The 20530-nt window shown below is 47.3% G+C and overlaps 1 protein-coding gene across 4 annotated transcripts in view; it reads left to right on the top strand.

Moving 5' to 3' along the window:
* Window positions 1–20530, top strand: part of HECTD1 (HECT domain E3 ubiquitin protein ligase 1) — a 124034-nt gene that overhangs the window by 12663 nt on the left and 90841 nt on the right. For all 4 annotated transcript variants that reach the window (XM_077261035.1, XM_077261023.1, XM_077261027.1 and 1 more), the window contains exon 2: window positions 6312–6537. In XM_077261035.1, coding sequence (XP_077117150.1) covers window positions 6398–6537 — 140 coding nt within the window. In that variant the 5' untranslated portion in view covers window positions 6312–6397. The remainder of the gene's footprint in view (window positions 1–6311; window positions 6538–20530) is intronic.

Raw genomic sequence — 20530 nt, 5'->3', positions numbered from 1 at the left:
TACAGACTGGGATGGGGCCGCCATATTGTTGTGTACATGGGCCAGTAGCCTGGACTATGTCGCTTATTAAAGGGGACCTCAGCTCTAGTGTTTTGTGGGGGGATACTGTGCCCACTGTACAAGGCATTAGTGGGGGCACTTGTGGGGCTGCACAGCATTTATCAAGCGCCTCTTCCATTGTTTCCCCATTTTGATTTTTCAGGGGGTAGGGACATGACTTTGGCTTGTATGACAAGGGGCCCGGAGGTTGGCGCTCTGCGGGGGGTCCTATACACGAGGCTTTGACATTGCCCGTTCTGTTTTTAGGAACAGATGAATGTAATTAAGTAAAAATGGATGTGTTGCATAACTGATGCAAACCAAAGCAGAGGGGCGCCACTGATTGTTGTGGGGGGGTCTGTCTGACTTCTGAGACGTGTCTGTTGTTAGAACAGGAGAAAAACAAACAGAGCCCCCCCACTTATAACTGCAACAAACACACTACTGAGCCTGCTGCCCGTCCACTTCTGTTGGCATCAGTTATGCCACGGATCTGCCTTTATTCCATGTGTCTGTTCCTAAGATCCAGAAATCACAATGTGAAAAGTGAATGTAGCCCAGTGACTTGTTACATTGTTACAGTATCTAAGGCCATTGTATACAGGGTGTGACTTCATCCCCAGCAGGGCAGCACCACACCGGATTGTGATAGTTGGCAGACCTAAGAGTATACTGGGGGAGATTTTAATGCCACCACGGCAGGTGCCCAGCTGGCTGCCCTTTCTGTGCTGTGCCCAGCTGGCAGCCCTTTCTGTGCTGTGCCCAGGACTTTGCTGCATGGGGAAGTTACAGAACGGTCCACATTAGAATAACCGGAAATACATAGGAAAACCTAACCCCTTGTTACTTATTGGAGGGTCTGAGAGATGGAGCGTAACTCAAGGGTCCTGTCACGCTTCAACCAATGCAGCCTTGCACTAGCTATAACTTTGGGGGAGATCTATGTGATAAATGTGCTCAAAAACTTTTCTCCATTTGTGTTAAAGACACTTTCTGCTCCTTGTCCGATAAAGGGACATGACTTATCTAAAAGGGATGGAGTTTAGTAATCAACATTTAGTTGCACGTCTCTAGACCCATGGGCTTCACTAGAGCCAATATGCTGCCTGTGCTGAACAGACATCCTCCTGGAGCTGTGCTCACACTTCTGCACTTGGAGAAGCCCCCTCCTTGTAAAATAACGACTTATACTCCCTTCCCACGTTGACACCGTCCCACCAATGTCCACGCTAGGTCTCCTGTGACATTGTTATGCCATGTGAGCCCTGCAGACAGTCGGTGCTGACTATTGGGCTGCCTAGCTCTCACCTCCCTCAGATGAATGTCAGACAGCTGAAGAGTTGGGCGCAGCAGCCGCTGATCGTCTGGTGACATGTTTCCGGCACAAGTGTGAACAGCACCGTACGCTTTACACACTGGCGGCCTCATATCGTCGGGACGCTTTGGCCGGCATTCACAGGCTTCCTGACTAACTAGTAATGTGCACTTTGCGAGCAGTCATAGCTGGCACACACTGACTGTCCGCACTAAGCTTTCATGTTTATCATGACTCACAATGACACATGAGACTGATGGGACAAATAATAACACATTAAAGGGGTTGTCCGAGCCTATGATGGTGATGACCACTCCTTTGGATCAGTCATCGGTATAACAAGCCCAGACAACCCCTTTATCTCTATATACGAAACCTCTTCCAGTGCAGTTATTACATGATGAAGAGGACGCGTTATTCCAGCTGAACGTGGCCTGATGAGTGTCTTTAGAGTCATGTGGTCTTCATTATTCAGATATATTGTGGCTGGTGGACTGCAATCATCGTCCTACAGTATATAAACTAACGGCACTGAGCCTCAGGATGCCTAATCTGATGGCCTCTGGTGCATGGCAATGTGCTGGTGTAAATATACCCCCCTACACCGTGCCAGGAACCACCTGTGTGTCAGGAGAGGGCCTGAGATGACCCATCCGGTACTCGGGGACATCAGTTCGGCCTCCGTGACTCCTCATCTGCGTAGCTCCACCTCCATGACTCCTACAAAGTAACTTGGAAACAGCCTGTACGGGGATTGACCTTTTTTTCACATGTTGCGAATACTAACATTTCTTAGAACAATTGTAGAATGCTAAAGGCTCCATACACATTAGGCTAATGCTGGCTGAACCCGCCATGTCTATGGGGACCCCGGACAGTTGATTGTCGGGGAGTTAAGCATTCAGCAAGGCCAATTTCATACTGCTGATCCTTATGTTCACCCAGAGATCAGCAGAGTTCTCATGGTGGAGACGGACAAGGTAGGCTGAAGCATCATTCTCCCGATAGCCACCTAATGTGTAGAGGTGCCCTCAAGTTACTTATGTTATCCAAAGAATAGGGGATAACTTTCCAATCTCTGAAGAACCCCCGTTGAATGGAGCAGAGGTTGATCATGGGCACTGTCTGTCCAGTCACTCTAATAAGAGTGCCCAAGACCAGCCAAGCGCTCTGATTAATAATGACCGAGGTTCTAATGCACATGATCGGCCTCTGCTCCATTCAGCCAGGGCTCTTCAGGGATCGGTTCGCACTCCCAGCGATCAAATATATTTCTTTCTTTCTGAGTCGAGAATCCTTCTGGGGACCACAGCTGGACACTAGACTAGTTGGGCTCTGCCCCTGGCCGGCTATTCCCAGCACTAATGCAGGAGATCATCCATAGCAGTGCTGGTAAGAGTAGGCTGAGGGTCGGGAGCCGGACTAGTCAGTCTTGTCCCCAGCAATAGTCACTGGCTGAATCTTCAAGGTATGGTAAGAAAAACATACCTGACTGTAATCATGCAGCAAGCCTTCATGAAACCTCATACGCAGTAACCCTACAGTAATCTGTGTGTGCCCCGTGGGTACTGAGCCTTGTAAACAAATGGTAGAGGTGTAAAATCACACGAGCGCTCCCTTGAAATATTCGTGCTGATTACAGTTGTAAATGTATACATACTAAGAATTAAAAAAAAATTTTTTTGGACTAAGTGTTTTTGTGGTGGATCTACCTGGTGACTCGGGTCCAGCCCTTTCATCACCTGTAGAAAATCCAGAGGTGTCGGGCTCCCGGCGAAGTGCAGTGTACTATGTGGCGGTACGGAGTAGGTCATCAGGACATGATCCTCTGCTGACTGCACTGGTAGTTATGCGGCTGTGTACACAGAACATGCCATGCTTGTAATTACTATCTTTAGGTTATTGCATTATTAACCCCTTGCTGTAAGTGTGAACTTCTGTTTAGTTATTGTTTACAGTAAATTGTATCATGAAGCCCAGGGATAATGAAGACGGCGAAATTGCTGCTTGTACACAAGAGTGGCCATTAGTTTCACATGAGTGATTAAAAGGCCCTATAACTTCCTTAATGCTGGGGGCCCGACCCATCCCAAGAACCGCCTGGAGGAACGGAGCGGATGTCGATCATGCCCACTGCTGTCCAGTTCATTAGTTTTGAAGTCCAGTTGAGCGCATTGCTCATGATCACTTCTCCATTCACACAGATTGGTGGGGGTCCCAGGGATCAGAAAGTTAATCTAGTCTCCTAGAGAGCAATAGGATCGGCTGTGTAAAATCCAATAGACGAGCCTTCATTGGGAACTCCATTAGAAATTCAGCTGTCGGCACCGATACGGGTGGGTTTGGCCGACCATAGTCCTTTTTGTTGAACTCTACCCAAACAAATAAAAGAGAAAATAGTGATCTCTGTTTTCTGTCAGCCTGGTGCTGTGGATCCTCAAAGCCCTTTATATGGAGGCTGGAGACTCGGCTTAGGAAGACCCATGGAGACAGGACAACATTGTAGCAGAGTACTCTTGTTGATGTAGCGGAGCTGAGTAGGCTGTGAGCCTCTCAGTAGATGGAGCACAGTTGAGTGTTGTAGCAGAGCCAAGAGATGTTGAAGTGCCTGGTATACCCATCGGTGGAGGTACACTAATGTCAATATAGCAGAGCTGGGTTGTCAGGAAACATTTTGACGTAGCAGAGCTTAACGGAGTATATCCAAAGTAGTGACTTGTATGCTAGCTACCTGAATACTCAGGCGGCATCAGCCTATAGAGCCTGAAGGCATGGAATGAGGGGTGCGCAATGGGTTGCTAAGGCAACCTGAGATGCTGGGATATAGAGGGAAAATAAACTATAGATGACCTAGTAATGGATCACAGTTCTTCTCATATCTAGTGCCTGGAATAATAGAACAGCTTAACGAGGCCAAGGAATGCACCGTAATGAATAATTTATACTCGGCGCATGTAAGTCTAGTGCACAGCAACCACAAACCTCTGTCTGGTGGACAGGGAGATAGTCAGGGGTTCCCACACACTGTTCTGCCGGTGATTGTGCCAGGGGGCAAACTGCTATGAGGGGTGTCGTGTAAGGAGTTGGTCACATTGGCATTTGTCTGTTATGTTTAAAGGAACAAGTTTAGACAATTTGGGATTCATGTGCTAAACAGATCCATGGTATTGCTGATGGAAGCAGAGGGACCCATGAATGTTATGGGGTCTGAGTTCTATTTTGTGTTAGTTTTTAGAATGGAAAAAAGAGCACCATGCATAATTTTTATTCTGTTCTTAAACCTGGCACTAGACGGACCTCATAATAATGGGGCCCCACTGTTTCCATCTACATCACTGATACAAAGGATCTGAGTAGGCATAAGACCATAAGGGAAAGGACAAACTGAGTGTGCAAAAAGAAATATAAACTGGGCCTCAAAAGGCTTCTTGGCCTTCATGAAACTTAAAATGTATTCTCGGCAGCACATCACCCTGTGTAGACTTGACGTGCTGCCGAGAACCCTGCCTTGTGCACAGAATGATCATATTAAGGAGCACGTAGAATTGTGGTTGGCACAGTCCTCCGGTACATAGCCAGGGATTGTGCTGGGTGAGCCCGACACAACGTGCTAGTTCCTGAAAGTAGCGGTAGCCTCTGACTCACGCACACTCCGCCATGTGAGCGAAGTCCAGTAATTCCTGGCGGGGCAGCTCTCCTGTTATGATTTAGGAAACAATGGAGACACCTCTGCGCTTATTAATAGCTCCTGTTAAAGGGAAGTTAATTATATGTTCACAACACAAGGCGGAAACTCATCCTGGTGTCTCCACGTGACCAGGTTCTGCCAGACTCCTCCATGTCCTGGAATGTGTCTTCTGCTTTGTGTAACTTGCAGCGTAGGACTGTAGCACAGGTCTCTTCTGTCTATACTCAAAGGGCTTAACATTTCACAATTTCACATTCTTGTTTTATGTGACATGCGAGTGCGGGAAGTGGAGAATCTTTCTTTTTTTTTTTTTTTCCTCTACACCTCTGATCAGAAAAATCAGACCTTTTTGTCAGATGGAGAGAAAACTAATTTGATAGTTTGATAGAATGTCAGATGCTTGAGATTCAAGATTTCTAGAATAACCTCCAGATTGAATTGGAATTCCATCCAAATGGGGTGAGCTAGAATGCAATCTGGTGGCTGCGACACTCGCTTGGAATCGGGGGCTGTTATAATTCTCCGTCACCATTGAAAACACGTGCATGCTTGGCCGCTCTGAGGGTTCACGTGGCTGGAGTATGAACATCTTTGGTTACAAAATCCATCTGCAAGTTTTGAAGATATCCTTCTTTGGTTTCATATGTTGTTTGTACGACATGCCATCTCATGAATTTGCCAGTTTGTGCACTAATGAACTTCATTTTTTAGTCGATATAGCAGTAATGCAGTCTAGATTTCATATATTCACTGTTGTATATATGTAGGTGCTTACAGAGTTCTGCTGTATGCTTCAACTGTAGGTTAGGTCATCAATATTAGATTGGTGGTGGTATGACACCTGGTGCCCCCACTGATCAGCTACTTGGGGACTTCCAGATGTGTCAATATACAGGGCTCCATACACTGTATTAACTCTTCCGGTACTGCAGCTCTGCTCCCATTCACTGCCATAGGAGGCGAGTTGCATCACCCGAGACCTGCCAATACACTTCATGTTTTTGTGAATAAAATCTGCAGCTCGCTCCTCAGCATTATTGGTAAGAGCAGACATTGCAGGTGTATTGTGTTTCTGTAGAGACTGAGCGGTACGCTGACTGTCTCCATCCTCTTCTGGTTTCCAACCAAGCCGCAGTATGGAGTTGCTAATCTGCTTATAGCAGAGGCTCACACTTCACAAGCGCCTGTGTTCCTCTGGCCAGGCTGGGATTAACCTGCTTTATCTGTGACATTAATAACCCATGGCCTCTCTGCTCCGTCTGTCTGCAGGTGAGGGCCCCTGTTAGGAGGAAGAGGCTGAATAGAAGACCTGCCACGACGGTCCGTGTGGAAGCTGCTCTCCAGGCAGGGCCATCATGGCGGATGTAGACCCGGACACGCTGCTGGAATGGCTGCAGATGGGGCAGGGGGATGAGCGGGATATGCAGCTCATTGCCTTAGAACAACTGTGCATGCTGCTGCTCATGTCTGATAACGTAGATCGCTGCTTTGAAACGTAAGTTTTTACAATTTCTCCTTACTTTCCCTTCCTCTTTATATTACATGTTGACAATTGAAATTTCCAAAAGTGTGTTTCTTTTTTCTTTTGTGACCTAGTGATGAGCGAACGTGCTTGGATAACGTCTTATCAGTGCACGCTCAGGAGTTAATCCGAGTATCTGGGAGTACTCTTATATTATGTTCGAGTCCCTGCGGCTGCATGATTTGCGGCTGTTAGACCGCCTGAACACATGGGGATTCCCTAACAGTCTATCCCCACATGTCTTCAGGCTGTCAGTCCCTGCAGGTGGTGAGGCTTCCTAACAGCCGCAAATCATGCAGCTGCAGGGACTGGAACATAACATGCAAGCACTCTGAGAGCACCCGAGCATGCTCGGATAAGACGTTATCCTAGGTTGTTCGCTCATCATTAGTGACAACTAAAGTAAAAAAAATAAATAGCACCTACTCGTCTATATAGACTGGTGCCTGAAAGTTTGTGAACCCTTCAGAATTTGCTGAATAAATTTGACCTAACACTACTTTAGAACCTAACCTTAGACAAAAGGAACCAAATGAAATCAAGAAGTCAAAAATATTAGACTTTCTCATTTTTTATTTTTTTTATCGAGGAAAATTATCTAATATCACATGTCTGTGAGGGGCAAAAGTATGTGAACCTGTCACATTCGTAGATAATCTGAAGGTAAAAAATTAGTCTGTTTTCTCTTTCAGTTATTTTATGATGTTTTCTTAATATAACAAAGTTTGGATTGCGGAACATAGCTTCGGTAATATGACCAATACTATCAAGACAATACTAAGAAAACAATAAGAAATATAAAAATTAAGGGGCATTTAAAGAGTTGAAATGAGGGGAGAGCACATGGAACGTGAGGAAGAAGTAAGAAGACCCAGAGATTGATAGAGCTATGATGTATATTGCGCAGATAGCCAAGGGACAGGTCGACAATTGACCATTGCGGATGAGCGTGTGTTATCCATGAGTCCCGGATTGTTCTAGAAACTTGTTAGTTGATCATTGGTCATAAAGTTATCTACACAGGCTAAAAATTCTCGAAATGGGATGTTTTTTTCCCAGGTATATAGGCTGTCATTTTGTTTTTCCACTAAAAAGAAAAGTGAGCTGTTTGTATTGAGGATAAGTGAGTGTGGACCATTTGGGTTGCAACAAAGCTTTCCAGGAATCTCAAGGAGATAGTATGGAAAATAGAACGGGCTAAGTGGGTGCTAGCCATGCATGGACCGGCGCGTGAGGACCATCCTCTACCGGCGCGTGAGGACCATCCTCTACCGGCGCGTGAGGACCATCCTCTACCGGCGCGTGAGGACCAACCTCTACCGGCGCGTGAGGACCAACCTCTACCGGCGCGTGAGGACCAACCTCTACCGGCGCGTGAGGACCATCCTCTACCGGCGCGTGAGGACCATCCGTGCAGATTCCATTGTATTAGAGTTTATTGAACAGGCAGAAACAGCAGCCCATGCATAATTCTTTGAAGCTCTGTCACATGTGCCGACGACGTCTGTCTCCATCTACATACTTAACCTGGTAGAAGGTTTACACAGTAAAATATTGATATTTGCAGATGATACTAAACTACGTAAAGCAGTCAATACAAGAGAGGATAGTATTCTGCTACAGATGGATCTGGTTAAGTTGGAAACTTGGGCCGAAAGGTGGCAGATGCGGTTTAACATGATTAATGTAAGGTTATACACATGGGAAGAAGTAATCAATATCACCCTTACACACTGAACAGGAAACCACTGGGTAAATCTGACATGGAGAAGGACTCGGGGATCCTAGTTAAAGGGAACCTGTCACCCCCTCCCCCCCCCCCAGTCGTTTCAAACTAAGAGCCACCTTGTGCAGCAGTAATAATGCATTCTGAGAAGGTGGCTCCTTTAGTTCTGGGTGCTGTAACTGCCGAAATAATCAGTTTTATAATTTGTCTGAAATACCTGCTCCTCAGTCAAGTGGGCCGGCGTTTCCCCCCTGCTTCAGACAGCACACAGCTGTCACTCAAATCTTCTTGGCGCCGGGCGCCGCCTCCTCCTCGCCGCTGTTTTCAAAAGTAGCCGGCGCCTGCGCTCTTATCCCCTGCCTGGTGCAGGCACAGTGAGCGCAGCCCTTCTTTCCTCATATGCAGTCCAGCTGACTGCGCCTGCGCGGCCGCCCTGCCTGTGAATCCCAGCCCCGCAATGTGAATAAATCATAAGTCACTGCGGGGCTGGGAATCACAAGCAGGGCGGCCGCGCAGGCGCAGTCAGCTGGACTGCATATGAGGAAAGACGGCCAGCGTTCACTGCGCCTGCACCAGTGAAAACAGCGGTGAGGAGGAGGCGGCGCCCGGCACCAAGAAGATGTGAGTGACAGCTGTGTGCTGTCTGAAGCAGGGGGGAACGCCGGCCCACTTGACTGAGGAGCAGGTATTTCAGACAAATTATAAAACTGATTTTCTTTATCGCTTCATTGGGGGACACAGGACAACCATGGGTGTATGCTGCTGCTGCTGCTAGGAGGCTGACACTATGCAAAAAAGGAAAAAAGGCGTGGCTCCTCCCTGGCAGTATACACCCACCGACAGGCACCAAGTACCTCAGTTTGTGCTTAGTGTCTGTAGGAGGCGGACCTGGATCTTCAGATCCGCTGCTAACCTTGATTCCTTTACAGGTTTTTGTTGTTTTTATTAATGTTTTGGCTTTTCTTTTTCAGATTACAGCATTCAGGGATTCAGGGTGCAATCTTCCACCCTGCCTCCCCAGGAGGGCGGCTGAGCGAGCAGTGTGGTGTCGCCCGAATTGCAACTCTCAGACCGCCGGCAGGACATTATCCCCTGTCACCCTCCCAGGTGCTCCAGGGTCTTTATGGTGGCGGTCCTTGCCAAACAGTCCCCCTCGGAGAGGGCTGAGAGGAAGACGGTGGTCACCAGCGGTGACCCTCCCCCTTGTCTTTGGGGTCGAGGCCGTCTTCTGGACGAAGTATTCCGTTTCCAGTGACCCCTCTCTCATCGGGCCCCTGGACGATCCTCTCTCCCTCTACTTGTGGAACCGGAACATGCAGAGGTACCAGCGCTTCAGCAGCCGCTCCCCCGCAGCAGTATTTCCCTGTCTAAATGTGCAGTGCTTTCACACAGAGTCACGGCAGTTTTTACTTTCACTTTCACCGCTGCAGCCGGCCACGCCTCAGGAGCCTTGGCTTATTCCTCACAGCACAGCTCCGACCCTTCACCGCTGGCACTTCCTGCCTCAGCAGCTCCGTGCACAAGAGACATCGTGCGTTGGGGGAGACAGATCTCTGCTCTGCGGTGCGGTAGGATTGCAACGCTTTTTTGGCCCCTCCCTCGGTATTATCCATACCACTGTAGGCCCCTTAGTCTTTTCTGTAGTATAGTGCTGCAGAATATCCTTATGTCCAACTCTTCTGGAGCTTTCCTTACCAAACCTACCATAACTCACTACGCCTGTGCTCGTTGTAAGATAAAGTGGTCTGTAGGCCAATCGTCGCCTCTCTGCCAGTCCTGCAGTCCTCCTGTCATGTCTGCCCCGCAGGACGCTTCTGACTCTCGGGATGGGGGCGCTCTCCCTCCCCCTGAGTGGGCCGTTGCTATCTCGCAGTCGGTCTCTGATTTGACTAAGGTGTCTCAGTCCCTGGTCCAGGCGCTTGAACGTCTTCCACAGCTTCCTTCAGCCACCAGTGCTCCGACCGTCTCCCATGGCGAGTCGGCCGCACCTGACCCTGAACCACAGGGAGACAAATCAGCCAGCCGCTCTAGAAAGAGGACTCTGTCTGGCTCTTCGTCTGGTTCTCCGGGTCCTTCCGCAGTGCTCAAATTGCTCTCCTCCTCCCAATTCCCCTCCTCGGAGGAGGACATTGGGTCTGATGTGGATTCCCAGTCCGGTTCTGACTCCAATTCAGACCAGACTTCTAGCATGCAGGCTGTCTTAGATAGTCTTATTTCGGCTATCTCGCAAACCCTCAAACTATAACAAGATGAGGTTTCCTCCCAGGATTCCTCTGTCTCCTTTAAGCGGGTGAAACGTCCCTCTCGCTCCTTTCCTACCCATGATGAGTTTGAGTGTACCCTGTCTAAACACTGGGAATATCCTGAAAAACGTTTTTCGGGTAGAAAACATCTGGACGTGCTCTATCCCTTTAGCGCCGATCTTCTCTCCCACTGGGCTGAGTCTCCCAACGTCGATCCGCCGATCTCCCGTCTTTCCTCCAAGACGGTTCTCTCCTTACCGGATGGCGCGTCGCTTAGGGACGCATCGGACAGACAAATTGAGGCTCTGGCCAAGTCAGCTTTCGAAGCAACGGATGCTTCCCTCTGCCCCAGTTTTGCTTCCACCTGGGTGGCTAAGGCCATCTCTGCCTGGGCCAGGATCCTCCATCGGGGCATTTTGGCTTCAGCCTCCCCTACCGAGCTGGCTGACCTCGCAGACCAGATTAACCACGCAGGGAAATACCTTCTCACTGCCTCTCTAGATGCAGCAGCCTGTTCAGCCAGAGCAAGCAGCAACATTGTCGCTATTCGCCGCTTTCTTTGGCTCAAAGCATGGAATGCAGATTCTATTTCCAAAAAGTCTCTCACTAACTTGGCGTTTCAAGGTTCCAGGCTTTTTGGTGCTCGTCTGGATCAAATTATCTCAGACGCGACTGGGGGCAAAAGTACCTCTCTCCCCCAGTCCAAGCCAAAGCGCTTCTTTAACCCAAAAAGGTCCTCAAACATTTCGCCCCTTTCGTCCGTTTGCAGCCTTCCCAGGTCTTCCAGACCTCGTTCCAACAGATACCGTTCCAAGTGACGGGTCGCCCCCACCTAGGAGACTTTCCAGGGTGGGAGGCAGGCTTCTTCTCTTCAAAGACACCTGGCTGTCAATGATCAGCGATGCCTGGGTCAGAGAGATTATTACCTCCGGGTACAAGATCGAATTTTCTACCCTCCCGGAAAATCGCTTCCTTCTCTCTTGTCCCCCAAAGCAACCGTCCCATTTACCCGGCTTGCTTTAAGCCGTAACGTCTCTGGTCACCGCCGGAGTCGTAGTTCCCGTTCCTTCCGAAGAACGTTTTCCAGGTTCTACTCGAACCTTTTTGTAGTCCCAAAGAAGGACGGGTCTCTTCGCCCTATCCCTAGATTTGAAGCTTCTCAACCGCCACGCCGCCATGGAACCCGGGGAGTTCCTCTGCTCGGTCGAAATCCAAGATGCGTACCTTCATGTCCCCATCTGCGTACGGCATCAGTGATTCCTCCGGTTTGCTATCGGGGACAATCACTACCAATTCACGGCTCTCCCCTTCGGTTTAGCGTCTGCCCCCAGGGTCTTCACCAAAATCATGGCTGCGGTCATGGCCCTCCTTCGTTCCAGGGGGATCCTCAATATCCCCTACCTGGACGATCTGTTGATCAAAGGCTCCTCTCGTCTAGACTGTGCCCACAGTCTCCAGGTCTCCCTGGACACACTGACCCGTCTCGGCTGGATTATCAACAGGACCATGTCCTCTCTGATTCCCTCCCAACGACTGTCCTTCCTGGGCATGTTGTTCGACACGAACTTAGCTCGGGTCTTCCTCCCAGAGGACAAGTTCTCAGTACTCCTCAAGGCGGTCCGCCTTCTCAAACGCCCAGATCCTCAGTCACTTCGTTTCTGCATGGGAGTCCTGGGTAAGATGGTGGCCTCCATGGAGGCTGTTCCTTTCGCCCAGTTCCACACCCGCCCCCTCCAGCTATTCCTCCTATCCACCTGGAACAGGTCCTTGGACTCCCTGGACCGTCCCGTCCACCTTCCTCTCCAGGTCCGTCAGCCCCTAACCTGGTGGACGCTGTCCTCCTCTCTCCTGAGAGGAAGATCATTTCTTCCCCTTCAGTGGCAGGTCATCACCACCGATGCCAGCCTTCTAGGGTGGGGAGCAGTCTTCCGACAACACATGGCTCAGGGCCGTTGGACCACCCAGGAATCTCTCCTTCCCATCAACCTTCTGGAGATCAGGGCAATCTTCCTTGCGTTAATCCGCTGGCAGTCTCTTCTGTCGAATCTTCCCGTCCGCATCCAGTCGGACAACGCCACGGTCATGGCGTACTTAAATCACCAGGGCGGGACTCGCAGCGGCCAAGTAATGGCAGAAGTGGCAAAGATTCTTCGGTGGGCGGAACGCCACGTTCCGGCCATATCAGCCGTTCATATCCCCGGGGTCGAAAACTGGGCAGCCGACTTTCTCAGTCGCCAGGGCCTGGCAGCGGGCGAGTGGTCTCTCCACCCCGCAGTCTTCAATCAAATTTGCCTCCGCTGGGGTACGCCAGACGTCGATCTTATGGCGTCCCGAATGAACCACAAGGTCCCTCAGTTTGTCGCCAGGTCCCGGGATCCTCTTGCCGTCGGCCACGACGCTCTGGTAATTCCATGGTCCCAGTTTCAGTTTCCCTACCTGTTCCCGCCCCTCCCCTTGATTCCAAGGGTGGTAAAGAAGATCAAGTTGGAAGGGATTCCAGTCATACTGATAGCGCCGGACTGGCCAAGGCGGCCGTGGTACGCCGAGCTCGTAAACATGCTCGCGGACACTCCTTGGAGACTTCCAGATCGGCCAGACCTCTTCTCGCAGGGACCTCTCTTCCACCAGAGTTCTCAGTCGCTGAGTTTAATGGCATGGCCGTTGAGGCCGCAGTCTTAAAAAACTCTGGTCTCTCTCCCCAGGTCAGACAGACCATGATCAGAGCCAGAAAACCGGCTTCTTCCCGTATCTACCACAGATACTGGAAAGCGTTCTTCCGGTGGTGTGAAACTAATGAAGTTTTTCCAATGTCCTTTTCTCTTCCGGATCTTCTCGGTTTCCTCCAGTCTGGTCTCGATTCGGGTTTATGCCTCAGCACACTCAAGGGACAAGTGTCTGCTCTGTCGATCCTTTTCCAGAGTGACCTTTCCTCCATTCACCACGTTCGGACTTTTCTACAGGGAGTTACGCATATTGCCCCTCCTTTCCGTCCTCCCTTGGAACCTTGGGACCTTAACCTGGTCCTTGGTGCTCTTCAGGCTGCTCCCTTTGAGCCTCTTCATGACGTGCCCTTTTCCCTTCTCTCTTGGAAGGTCGCCTTCCTCATTGCCATTACATCTATCAGGAGGGTCTCCGAGTTGGCAGCCCTGTCATGTCGTTGCCCCTTCCTGATTCTTCATCAGGATAAGGTCGTTCTTCGACCGGTTCCCGAATTCCATCCCAAGGTGGTCTCGGCTTTCCACATCAACGGACATTGTCCTTCCATCATTTTTCCCTTCTCCGGCTCATCCTTTGGAGAAGTCCCTTCACAAGCTTGACGTGGTCAGGGCCATTCGGGTCTATCTTTCTAGAACCTCTCCTTTCCGTCAATCCGATTCTCTCCTTGCCGTTTCCGAGGGTCGTCGGAAGGGCTTTCAAGCGTCAATCCACCATTTCGCGCTGGATTCGCTCGGCAATTTCAGAATCGTACCGTGTTCATGAGACACGTCGTCCTCCGGGGGTGCGAGCTCACTCCACCAGAGCTGTCGGAGCTTCTTGGGCTGTTCGCCACCAGGCCTCCGCCTTACAAGTTTGCAAGGCCGCAACCTAGTCGTCTTTGCACACGTTTACGAGGTTCAATCGGGTTCATACCCAAGCCTCGTCCGATGCAGGTCTTGGTAGGAAGGTACTGCAGGCGGCGGTCGCACACCGGCCGACCTGAGACCTTTTCTCATTTCCTTTCTACCCACCCTTTTCCGGGACCGCTTTTGGACGTCCCATGGTTGTCATGTGTCCCCCAATGAAGCGATAAAGAAAGAGGGATTTTTGGTACTTACCGTAAAATCTCTTTCTTGGAGCCTTCATTGGGGGACACAGCACCCTCCCTACTTGTTTGTTCTGGTACCGTGTTTGGGGCCTGGAGGCCCTAGTTGAGTTGGTACTTTTACTAATATGAGTTCTGTCGCTTCTCCTACTGCTTTTTGCACTAACTGAGGTACTTGGTGCCTGTCGGTGGGTGTATACTGCCAGGGAGGAGCCACGCCTTTTTTCCTTTTTTGCATAGTGTCAGCCTCCTAGCAGCAGCAGCATACACCCATGGTTCTCCTGTGTCCCCCAATGAAGGCTCCAAGAAAGAGATTTTACGGTAAGTACCAAAAATCCCTCTATTTCTCAAGTTACAGCACCCAGAACTAAAAGAGCCACCTTGTCAGAATGCAGCATTACTGCTGCACAAGGTGGCTCTTTTAGTTTGAAATGACTGGGGGGAGGGTGACAGGTTCCCTTTAATGATAAAGTTACCTGGAGCAGCCAGTGCCAGGCAGCGGCTGCCAAGGCAAACAGGATCATGGGGTTCATTAAAAGAAATCTGGATACACATGATGAGAACATTATACTGCCTCTGTACAAATCCCTGGTTAGACCGCACATGGAGTACTGTGTACAGTTATGGGCACCGGTGCTCAGGAAGGATATAATGGAACTAGATAGAGTACAAAGGAGGGCTACAAAAATTAATAAAGGGGGGGACTGGGGAACTACAATACCCAGAGAGATTAGCAAAATTAAGATTATTTAGTCTAGAAAAAAGGCTGAGGGGTGATCTAGTAACCATGTATAAGTATATAAGGGGACAATACTAATATCTCTCCGAGAACCTATTGATACCAAGGAAGGTGACGGTCACAAGGGGGCATTCTGTGCGTCTGGAGGAGAGAACGTTTTTCCACCAACATAGAAGAGGATTTTTTACTGTTAGGGAAGTGAGAATCTGGAATTCCTTGCCTGAGGAGGTGGTGATGGCGAACTCAGTCAAGGGGTTCAAGAGAGGCCTGGATGTCTTCCTGGAGCTTAACAATATTGTATCCTTCAGTTTTTAGGATCTTTAGAAGGACGTAGATCTGGGGATTTATGCTGATGGATTATAGGCTGAACTGGATGGACAAATGTATTTTTTTCGGCCTTGCTAACTATGTTACTATGTTTCTATTCTAATTTACTGAGATAATGACCTTGTAGGGGGCATACAGAGTAGAATTTCAATATTTGCAGATGACACTAAACTCTGCAGGGTAGTCAAAATACAGAGGAGGACAATTTTATATTACAGGAGGATTTATGTAAACTAGAAGCTTGGGCTGATAAATGGCAAATGAGCTTTAATGGGGATAAATGTAAGGTCATGCACTTGGGCAGAAGAAATAAGATGTATAATTATGTGCTTAATTGTAATAAACTGGGCAAAACCGTCAATGAAAAAGACCTGGGTGTATGGGTGGATGACAAACTCACATTTAGTGGCCAATGTCAGGCAGCTGCTATACAAAGGCAAATAAAATAATGGGATGCATTAAAGAGGCATAGATGCTCATGAGGAGAGCATTATTTTACCTCTATACAAGTCACTAGTTCGACCACACTTAGAATACTGTGTATAGTTCTGGTCTCTGGTGTATAAGAAAGATATAGCTGAACTAGAGCGGGTGCAGAGAAGAGCGACCAAGGTTATTAGAGGACTGGGGGGTCTGCAATACCAGGATAGGTTATTACACTTGGGGCTATTTAGTTTGGAAAAACGAAGGCTAAAGGGTGATCTTATTTTAATGTATAAATACATGAGGGGACAGTACAAAGACCTTTCTGATGATCTTTTTACTTGTAGACCTGAGACGGGGACAAGGGGGCATCCTCTACGTCTGGAGGAAAGAAGGTTTAAGCATAATAACAGACGCGGATTCTTCACTGTAAGAGCAGTGAGACTATGGAACTCTCTGCCGTATGATGTTGTAATGTAATTTATTGTGGTGTTCTATGTATGCGCTGTCCCAGTGAGGCCCCAGTAATAGCCGTTCTCTACCATACGCATGCGCAACAGATACTCTTTCTATCCCAGCAGCGCGCGCCTGCACTGTGGGACTTTATTGGACGCTGGACAGGCTTCCGGTCGCGGCGCTGCACGTGTGAGTGTGTGTACACTCAAGCAGGTACGCTTCCTGTCTTGGCAGCGCGCGCCTGCGCTATAGGTTCCTGATAGACGCCGGATACATTTCCGGTACTACACGTGTAACTATGTGCACTGCTCTATGGCGCGCCTGCGTTGAAAGAACCTGCACTGTATGGTTGGAGCTGCATGTACGGTAGGGGGGCTTAAGGCATGTTCATTACCGATCACAGGTGTTGGTGTTTTTACTTTTAAACCTTCTGTCCTCTTATTGGTCATGACCAATATATAACCCTATCTGGCCAGGACCCAACCACCCCGGACGAAGCATTTCAGTGCGAAACGCGCGTCGGGTGTGGTGGGTCCTTGGGTTCTTCCTCTCGGTAATTATACCAGCATTTAGACGCTTTACTTATGTGGTATGTGAGTATTCCTGTCAAGCTGTTTTCAGCTGCTTAATGTGGTTCATGGGCATTGTGTTATACTCTGCATGTGTATGTATTTATTACACTACATGTTGAAGGAATACTTAGACATTTGTCATAACCATTGTCACATATGCTCTGCCATTGATTACTCTCTGTTGTTGTACCTTGTGTCTACTGAGGTTGTTACCTGTATGTGACCCACCATTGCTCCTGCACTGGTGGCTACTACCTTCAACAATTTTATATGTTATATATATGTTGTTTTTAATTCAATAAAATATATATGTTTTCCAGTATATGGCCTTGGTGTGAGGGTGTTTTGCTTTTGGTGTGTTAGTATTAACTTACCTTCATGGTTTCATTAGGGATATGATTTTGGTGTTCCTTGTATGGGTGGATGACAAACTCACATTTAGTGGCCAATGTCAGGCAGCTGCTATACAAAGGCAAATAAAATAATGGGATGCATTAAAGAGGCATAGATGCTCATGAGGAGAGCATTATTTTACCTCTATACAAGTCACTTGTTCGACCACACTTAGAATACTGTGTATAGTTCTGGTCTCTGGTGTATAAGAAAGATATAGCTGAACTGGAGCGGGTGCAGAGAAGAGCGACCAAGGTTATTAGAGGACTGGGGTGGTCTGCAATACCAAGATAGGTTATTACACTTGGGGCTATTTAGTTTGGAAAAACGAAGGCTAAAGGGTGATCTTATTTTAATGTATAAATACATGAGGGGACAGTACAAAGACCTTTCTGATGATCTTTTTACTTGTAGACCTGAGACGGGAACAAGGGGGCATCCTCTACGTCTGGAGGAAAGAAGTTTTAAGCATAATAACAGACGCGGATTCTTCACTGTAAGAGCAGTGAGACTATGGAACTCTCTGCCGTATGATGTTGTAATGAGTGATTAATTACTTACATTTAAGAGGGGACTGGATGCCTTTCTTGAAAAGTACAATGTTACAGGTTATATATATTAGATTCCTTGATAGGGCGTTGATCCAGGGAACTAGTCTGATTGCCGTATGTGGGGTCGGGAAGGAAGTTTTTTCCCCAGTGTGGAGCTTACTGTTTACCACTTGGGTTTTTTTTTTGCCTTCCTCTGGATCAACATGTTAGGTTAGGCTATGGGTTGAACTAGATGGACTTAAAGTCTTCCTTCAACCTTAAAAACTGTTACTATGTTATTTGAAATAGATCACTCTGTTTGTAATGACTCTATATGATGAGTTTCACTTTTTATATTGAAGAACTGAATTTAACTTTTTGATATTCTAATTTTGTGAGAAGCACCTGTATTAGAGTGGAAGTGAAGCAAAGTATAGGTGGGTAGATGGCTTTAAAAAAGTGTTATATGAAAGGGTAGATTGTAAGGCAGACTTCTCAGGCTTAGGTATAGAGATAATGAGGTTAATTCATCACCATGCCAGAAATGTCACCAAAAGCTGTGAAAGTAGAGGGGTGTGTGTTATATAACTCTTATAAAACCCTTTATAAGAGTTAGGCTGGGTTCACATTACGTTTACAGCAGCCCGTTCAACACATACGGTAACGGGCTGCTGTAACGGGCTAGCAGTGACGGACCCGGAAACGCTGCAGCCCGTGTCTCAGGGTCCGTCACTCAATGATGGCACATCCCTAGTGCACGCCCATTGTGGGCGTGCGCTAGTGATGCGTCCGACATAGGAATTATTGGCGGCCGTTAAGGACTACGTTACACCGCGTTTATGCCGCGGTGTAACGTAGTCCGTCTAACGGACGCCCATAACGTAGTTTGAAATCAGCCTTACTAAAATGAAGTCAACCAATAGAAATAATTGTGACAAACCAATTGTCTCGATACTCATGATGGCTGTAGCAAGTGGCTCCACGGAAAGTGCAAGCAAGAGGGAGAAAGGGGACATCCCTGTTGCGTTTCCTTCACTATGGGGAATAGTAAAGATTTATATCCAGCGTGCTGAGCGAGTGGTGTTTTCAATCAGTGGAATGACGAACCAGATTAGGCGTGAGTGGGGGGATATATCAAAATCTGGTTTTTCATCTGACATTTCCTAAGAACTCAGATGAAGACTTGTAGACGCTAATTAGGGTGGAAAGGTTAAAAATCCCATCTGTAAAGCGTTTTGACTCCACCAATCTACATGCAAACAAATTTTGTACAAATGTAAGAAATTCAAGACAATTCTTACCTTCCCCAGGAGTGGTTAACTGGTAAGATTACTCCAAGAGTAAAGCATATGAAAGTATGCAATGTCACAAAGGAACCCAAGGGAACATGAACATGCCAGGATTGCAAAGAGAAAGCCACCGCTCTACAAAAATCACATTTCTGCTCTTCTGCAGTTTGCTAAAGATCACCTGGTCAACCCAGAAGCCTACTGGAACAATGTTTTGTGGTTGGGGGAGACTAAAATAGAAATTTTAGGTTTAGTTGAGAAGCGTTATATTTGGTGAAAGAAAACACTGCATCATATCATGCGAACACATCGCCATCCGTGAAACATGGTGGTGGTATGGTTAGGGCCTGTTTGGTATCTCTGAAAGGGCGGCTTGACATCATTGATGGAACAATAAATTCAGAATTCCACCAGCAAATACTAAAGAAAAATATCAGGATATCTGTCCATGAGTTGAAACCCAAGGGAACGTGTGTCCTGTAGCAAGTAATCGACACAAAGCACACAAGTCTTTCTACAAAAGATTGATTAAAGAAGAAAAAACTTAGTTTTGTTATGGCCAAGTCTCGTGCTGACAGTAACCCTATTGAACTAGAAAAAAACCACCAATATAACAGAGTTGATGCTTTTTTTTATAGGATAGAATAGGCTAAGGTTGCTCCAAACCGACGACTGAGCACTTTCCAGACATGGCAATTTTTTCATTATTGCGTTTTTATTTTTTCCTCCCCTTATTTATTTATTTATTTATTTATTTTAATGGCGAGTTGTGCTTTTGGCTTGCAACATCCATTTTATCATGTGATGTACTGAAATTGGAAGAAAGGCAAAAGCGTAGTTCCACAATTTTTGCTTTTTTTATTTTGTTTTAACAACATTCATTATGTTGTAAAAATGTCTTGGCTGTATGAATCTCCAGATCAGTATGATTATGGAGATGCCAAACATACATCTTATTATTTTTTTATTTAGGTTATGAAAAAAATTTTTTTTAGAGACTTGCAACGTTTTCAATTGTTGAGGCTGCGTGAGATCTACTTTTTTGCACTCTGCGTGCCTGTTGGATGCAGATGATTGCTGAATAACACTGCCATCACCTTCCAGCAAAGATGGGGGCTCAGCTTGTGAGCCTTCATACAATCAAGGAAGCGGATATATGATGTCGGTAAGTGATTAGTTAAATGTAAAGGGGGGAAAATAAGCCTATAAAAGCTAAATAGTGCTAACACTTCTACTGAAGCCCGATTGTAAAATATATTTTAAGCACCAAATACGTGTATTTAAGTAAAAAAATAAGACAACCCCCTTAATTGTTTCAGGTACTTCTTGTTGCTGTACTTAGATTTCTTGTGTCCATCCTTTAAAGATCTATGAAGCAATAACCTGATAATTGCTATTATGTTCCATGATTTTTTATTTTTAAAATTGGCGTTTTGTGCATTCTGTACACAAGTGTTCAGTATGCT

The sequence above is a fragment of the Ranitomeya variabilis genome, chromosome 1, assembly GCF_051348905.1.
Source record: "Ranitomeya variabilis isolate aRanVar5 chromosome 1, aRanVar5.hap1, whole genome shotgun sequence".
Taxonomy (NCBI): domain Eukaryota; kingdom Metazoa; phylum Chordata; class Amphibia; order Anura; family Dendrobatidae; genus Ranitomeya; species Ranitomeya variabilis.
The sequence above is the reverse complement of the archived record's forward strand: the minus strand, read 5'-3'. Positions and strand labels throughout refer to the sequence as shown.